A 7222-nucleotide genomic window follows, 5' to 3' on the forward strand; every position below is an offset into this window, starting at 1 on the left:
TATATATATATATATATATTATTTATTTTATTTCACTATTTGTGTTAATAAAAGCATTAATTCCACCTATATATTTCCATGTTCCATATATATATATATATATATATATATATTTGTAATAACAAGAACAGTTAAAAAAAATATATTGATACACCCCCTCTCCGTATTTAAAAGCATATTGTAATCCTTTATTTCTTGATATCAATTGGTTCTCCAAATGAATTAAAGGCATATTGCAATCCTTTATTTCAAATGCACGTCATGTTCGGCTGTTTTTTTGTAAAATTAGTGATGGAAGAACAAAGCATGATTACTAACATGCCAAACATATTGTAAACTACCAAGGATAAGGATGGTGATCACAAATACTTGAAAAACATCCGCAAGTGTAAAATAATAGAAGTCGTGTGTTTAAATATAACCTAGTCACTGCTTGAATATGGTGTGTAACAAAATTACAATGGTGCAGTTTAATTAATATAGTGTGTAACAAAAATTCAACTGTGGAATTTAATTAATGGATGGAATGACATTTTTCATAAGATTTAGATAATTATCTTATCTTCCCACATTAGAAATGTTGCAGCTGTCATCACTCCACTCCATTCCTTCGCCTCCACTGGAATCCACCTGACCGGCCAACAAGTTCTCAAGTTTTATGGCCTCTTTCAGCTCTGCCACTACTTCACTCATGCTAGGTCTACAGGAGCGTCCAGCCTGAACACATCTCATCGCTACTTTGGCAACACAAGTCATGGATTTCATGTCGAAACTTTCGCCCAACATCTTGTCTATGATTTCTGTTAATGTGCCACCATTTTCATCTATTTCTGCTAGATACGGTGTTGCCTGTAGATATGCCAATAATTATTGTTAGTCTCTACCCGGACATGCACTACTAAACATTCTCTTGTCAATGCCGTCAAATATTCTTATTTTGGAATGATTGATGATACGAATCCTTACCCAGTGAATGATGTTTACTTCATCTTCAGCTAGTTTTGGATCTATGGGCGGTCTACCCGATATGATTTCCAACAAAACCACTCCGAAACTATAAACATCACTCTTTTCCGTCAACATTTGACTGTTGTAGTACCTGTGAAAGTAACCCCTGGTAAATTGATATTTACTTTATTTTATATATATAATAAATTAAATAAATAAATTCTGTCCTCTTAATATTTAATTGAAAGCTGGGCGCAACCAAAAATTTAAAGAAAGCTTCTCAAGCATCATGGAAAATTTGGCAGTATTCTAACTTAATTCGTTAAACATAAAGAATAAAATTTGGCAGTACTCGAATTGAATTTGTTAAACATAAAGAATATTGCAAAAAGAGTAAAGTTATGTACTCTGGATCGAGGTATCCGAATGTTCCTTTCACTGCAGTGCTAACATGAGTAGCCTCCCCATCATTTGTTATCCTGGAAAGACCGAAATCGGCTACTTTTCCATTAAAATTGTTGTCTAAAAGGATGTTGGCGGTCTTTATATCCCTGTGAATTACTTTTTTGGCACAACCTACGTGCAGGTATTCCAATCCTTTGAATAGAAACCCACAAGTGGATAGCGTCAGATATGTGGTTAAGTATTATTTGTCCACTAAGCAATACTTAATAACTGGCGTTCAGATCATAAAAATGTCCTGAGCATTAAAGTAATTAAGAGAAATAGCTACCTTGCGCTGCATCTAAAGCTATTTTGAGCCTGGTTCTCCAATTTAGATTGGAATCTAGTGCGCTGGGACCTGGTAAACAAAATAACAGAAGTAAATGCGTGTGGGTTACCTTGCCTATTCTATCGACACAAGCAAGCATAACTGTCAGCTGAAGTATTTACCATAAAGGTGATCCCTTAGGGAACCTCCCGGCATGTACTCGTAGACAAGCATAACTTCTTTGGATTGGTTACAATAACCCAGTAGAGATACCAAGTTCCTATGATGAATTCTGGAAAGAAGATCAACCTGCATTCATAGAGTAAAATAACATGCATGAATTATAAATACATATACTACCAAAACTGTGTGGTTAGACATTGTTACATAATCCAAATTACACCCTATTATATAATTAAAGAAATATACGAGAATCACCTCATTCATGAACTCCTGAAATCCCTGTTGGGAGAACTGTGAGAGCACTTTTACTGCTATGTTTCTTCCTCGGGGTAATTCGCCTAAGAACACCGGTCCAAATCCCCCTCGTCCGATCTCCCGACTAAAGCTTTGTGTGGCTGCTATCATCTCTTCCAGAGTGAAGACACCGAGCTTTGTTGGACCCATTGAGTAATCTGCAGTACATTCAAAGCACAAAAATCCTTTTAAACTACAGGTACGTTTCATATTATTTTAAAATTATATCTAATATTGCTAGCATTTCCTAACCTCCGGCCGCTAAAGATCTTCGTTCCTCTTCCAGCACAGTTCCCTGTTCTTTTCTCCCCAATTTATTGCGGTACATAATAATAGATACTATCAACACTAAAGCGATGATGGGAATTCCGGTGAGGGTTGTTCCGAGGACAACCTTCAATTTATTCTCCTTTGTATTATGTAGAATGCATCCCCCCTTAGGGATCTGTAAGTAGGCGTTTCCACAGTAACTGTAACATACCAAAAATAGAGATATTTTACGAACGTCTTCCATTTAGATTAATTACAATCTATGCTGGATTGGTTATCAATGTCTATGTCATTTTCCATTATAGAAAACAAGAAAGAAAATTGTTAATTCCACGTGCGGTTTGTCTCAAAACATAAAGAACATAAAATAGGATATGGTTACCTGAATTTCACCAAACTATTGAGAAGCTCGGCAGGAATTGCACCACTGAAATTATTATTCCCTATATTCCTGTCGAAAAAATATTACTATATAAAACTTGCTCATTAATTTCATTTAACTTGGCTAAAATATTAATTATGAATAAAATTTACTGATTATCTTAATTTAATTTTGAATAAGAGTTGCCAAAAGATAAATAGAAAAGGAAGAAAGTAGTTGACGTACAACTCTTTTAGGTTTTTCAGTTCAGATAGCCAGAATGGAAAAGAACCGCTTAAAGAGTTGTTTTGTAGACATCTACACGATATAGCAAAGTAAATTTTGGTTTAATGAAGATAGAGAGGCTCAATAATAAAACCAGATAAGCAGAAAATTAATTGTTGAAATGAAACTCACAGCTTTTCCAGCATGGTTAGACTGGAAAAATTTGGGAACAGCCCCATGAAATAATTATTGCAAAGTGACCTGCAAAATTAAATTTCATCACGAACGGTAAGTACTGCACATCTGATATAACAATCAAACACAAACTATGACCCGAGCCTCATCAGGATTTCTTCGAAATCAAATTCTGCTTACAATTTCACTAATGCTGTCAACTGTCCAATTTCGTTTGGCACCAATCCTGTAAGATTCTTTCCTGACAAATCGCTGGCAACAATACGCTTTTCGTCAACATACAATTTCACCTATGAATCTCCTCAATTTTATAATTTCAACCCTAAACACATGAAATAATCAAACTTACATTTCCGAAATTCTTTTGGCGAAGAATTGCTTTCACATACAATTCCTTTCCATGGGATCAAAAAGCAAGGATCGGAAATCCAATCTTTTATGCCAAACCTGCTTTTGATGGCCTCTAGAGCTTTAACTGCATTATAAAAATTACTTTGGTTAGAATTGAATCATAATATCAACCATTCCAATCTCTAAACGTCAGTGAGGTAACTTACGATCTTGTGCATATGTTGTCGGTTGGGTGTCAACTATTTTGTAAATCTCATAAGCGTTGAGTATGGGACCAATAGTAGCATCACTCGTGTTCTCAAAGGCAAAGTAGAAGTAATCTGTTCGATTGGATATGAATGTTAGCTCCAAGGTAGAATAATTGCGCGGAATTGTAATGGCGTCAGATCGAAAATCATCATTTATTGTCACGTAAAATGATCTCAATTGAGACATATTTAGCTTCTCGATCTCTGCAAAATATAATAGCAGTAATACTTTGTGACCAGGGATCGGATCAGGGAGTTGAAACGCATATTTTATATTTATAACCGCTGCCGTTTGCATCACAGCAGGTGGAGGAAGTTCCTTGGTATCATTTGTTGAAATGGGCTCCTCAGTACTCACAAACCGTAGATCAATAGAATTAGTAGTAGACATAATAGAGTCCCAGATCCGGTCGAACTCGTCCTGAGGATAACTGTTTTATCAACCATACAAAGCCATTCAACTCAGTCATTACAAAAAAAATATAACCAGTGCTCACATATCAAATTTCATTTGGTCATGTGGTACTGCCATGGAAAGATCTAAATTTATTAACTGGCTGTAGGAAAATGGGTTACAATGAATATCAACGAGACTAGCTGGTTAATTGTGACTCTTAGATTTCCAAAAAAATACAAATAAACTAATAGAGAAAATAATAAACAAAACTCAAAGAAATAAACAATAAAGAGGGAATGCAAAAAAAAAAAAAAAAAAATTATTGCCACTGAATGGTTGATTATTACGCTTAGATTTCCATGAGTAAATGCATACAGCCCAAAATATTCACCTAATCTGATCAAACTGACTTCCACCAACATCGTCTCTGTATGGTGACATTAACATTGTTCCTGGCTTAGCTTGTCCGTACATGCCTGGTTTGAGCTTCCTCAGTTGGATACCAGAGATAAAGGGATCATCAAGCTCCGAGGTTCTAATCAAGCAAATGTACAGCACTCAGCCAGAACTAACAAATATTATTTCATCATAAGTTGCATTGGGTCGATCTGGGATCGATACATTTCCCGTAGCTAACATGCCTGGTGTCTCAATAGAGAAAGCGAAGCTTGGTAATCGTTTGAATCCACTGTAATTTCCAAAGACAAACAATAATCTTAAGAGGTAAGGCACATCGGGGACCACAGGCAATTGATAACAAGACTTTTCAAGAGGCTTTGGGAACACCCGTAGACAATGTATGCCGAAATCGTAGCCTTGGTCGTAGCTGAGCTCTGCTGTCTGACCCACGTCTATGTAGTTAGCATCAGTGACCCATGTCATATTGTCTTCCGATGTTTGAACTGCTTTCCCTCCGCAACGGATGCTCAAAAAGCCTTCCACAAGACCAGATATCAGTTAATAAAACAATATCTTCTCAAAAAAATGTGAAAAAATATCAAAAATCCTTCCACGAGACCAGATATCAATTAATACAACAATATCTTCTCAACTAAATGTAAAAAAATGATCGATGAGCCTTATCAAACAACAAGATATCAAATGACAATTCTAAAAGTTAGACAAAAGAGAAACCCTGCGACTTTTTCCGTAGCAAGCAAACTTATTATGAGCCATTTCTTACGGTTAGAGGGTAACTCAGGACATACCTGGTTGAGCATATATAAGAGACAATAAACTCAAGAGCACTCCGACTGGCGTTATGCAACTGCCCGATTTGCCATACTGAATTTTGTCCATGATTTCACCCATATTTTAAAAAAAATGGCTCTAGAGATCTAACGATAGATTGAAAAGAAGATTTGGAACAAATGGCTCCCTATTTCTGGAGAAATGAAAAGTGTTCTTTACCAGAGCTTCCCTGGTCTTTCCCTATGTTCGACCTCTCTGTAATATATTTCTTCTGCACTGTGTTACACTCCGTTGGATAAGGGTCTCTCCAAGGGTTAGGGTTGTCCACTTATCCCGATTGCAGATTCTTAGCAACCGCTTACGTGGCATGTTCAGGCCAACCTCTCCGTCTCCGTTTACATAGACGGACGTTGGCGACCGGCCGGGATTACCAGAGCTATTTGTGGTCAGAAAACTTTCGCAGCCGGAAACCTAGGGAAAGCCATATTTCCTATGCTATAGGGTATTGAATGCTTTGACAGTGACCGTGACAGTGGAGGATTCAAGAATATAAATACATGAGCATGGCTTACCATAAAGGAAAGGTCATCCATCCCGCCCCATGTGCATCAGGAAGGGTCATCCATCCGACCGCCATGTACTACAGAAGAAGGACCGCGACAGGTAAGGACGATTTAAACGACTCATTATTTTAAGGTAAGCACGATTTAAGTTTAAGAAGTGGGTAAACCAGTGAAACCTAATCCGAACAGGTAACGGACAGCTGTCCACTTGCAACAATGTGGTTTGAATTGCGTGTCCAACTTGTGGAATGGAGCATACAATGTTGTTTCGTTTCAACGCACGAGATAGTGACAGTGACAATGACACTTTACAATATCTCTAAGGTTGATTGTTTGTACTTAAATGGTCAAAATCAGTGTATTTCATTATTTTGATTGTATTTATTTATTGTCAATCCAAGTTTGTAGGTATATAATAATTATGTTAATAAATATGTTTATTTGTTTTTATAATTTTAATTCAATTATTAATAATATTGATGGTAGAAATTTATCTTTCATGAATATTTTAGAATTCTTAGATGTATACACAAATCAAATATTAAGATTTATTTCAAAGTAGTGATGTTTTTTTTGCTATTTTAATTAAATTGATTAATTAAAAAAATGTTATATGAACAAGCGTTATATAGAGTTATTTGTTATTTTTCTGCATGTGATATTGATAAGTGATGGTATTGACCCATAATATTGTAACAAAACTTATTTACAAATTTAAAATCTCCATAGTAAATTGAGTGTAGATCAAGATAGATAAAAATATCTATAGTAAAATGAAAATAAATATAGATGGATAAAAATATTATTACATTTTTTTTATTTGTATATATGTTTAATATTTATATTAGTTCTTTTTATAATCAATGTTAATGTAATTTAAAATAAAGTTATAATTTACTTAGTTTTTATTTTATTTTTAAATTTTAGTAATATAATATGTTTATAATACAAGTGTTTTAATATTTATGGATATTTACCAAATTATTTAATTTACATGATTAATTAGTAATAAAAAAAAAAAATCTTTTTTTTTTTTTTTTTTTTTTTTTTTGTAGAAATTAAAACTTCCAAAATTATGAATTATCTTCTAATAATAAAATTTTAAAAATTGTGTAATTTGAAATATGTATATTTAGATAATATTTTATAAATTTGAAATAAATATTTTAAGTTTTTCATAATTTATATGAAATAGTATAATATTGATATATGAGGTAAATAATAAATTTATATTTATATAATAATAAATAAAAGTAAAAAAATATTTTACACCTAATAAGTAAA

General features: G+C 34.0%; 2 protein-coding genes across 2 annotated transcripts; both read right to left on the reverse strand.

Moving 5' to 3' along the window:
* Positions 1–438: 438 nt before the first annotated feature.
* On the reverse strand, positions 439–2291 carry LOC149188744 (putative LRR receptor-like serine/threonine-protein kinase At5g48740). Its single transcript, XM_089410052.1, has 6 exons — positions 2099–2291; positions 1843–1969; positions 1682–1795; positions 1356–1545; positions 967–1099; positions 439–849 (listed from the first exon to the last, which is right to left on the reverse strand). The coding sequence occupies exons 1-6, from the start codon at positions 2285–2287 to the stop codon at positions 559–561; spliced, it is 1044 nt and encodes a 347-aa protein (XP_089266178.1). The 5' UTR covers positions 2288–2291; the 3' UTR covers positions 439–558.
* A 948-nt stretch (positions 2292–3239) lies between these two features.
* Positions 3240–5658, reverse strand: LOC149188745 (putative LRR receptor-like serine/threonine-protein kinase At1g67720). Its single transcript, XM_089410053.1, has 6 exons — positions 5393–5658; positions 4576–5119; positions 3746–4218; positions 3538–3663; positions 3369–3454; positions 3240–3254 (listed from the first exon to the last, which is right to left on the reverse strand). Exons 2-6 carry the CDS (start codon positions 4656–4658, stop codon positions 3240–3242), a joined length of 783 nt encoding a protein of 260 aa, XP_089266179.1. The 5' UTR covers positions 4659–5119; positions 5393–5658.
* Between the last annotated feature and the right edge of the window lie 1564 nt (positions 5659–7222).

Source organism: Pinus tabuliformis, chromosome 3_1 (genome assembly GCF_031772625.1).
Source record: "Pinus tabuliformis cultivar Carrire ecotype Pingquan chromosome 3_1, CPIR1, whole genome shotgun sequence".
Classification (NCBI taxonomy): Eukaryota; Viridiplantae; Streptophyta; class Pinopsida; order Pinales; family Pinaceae; genus Pinus; species Pinus tabuliformis.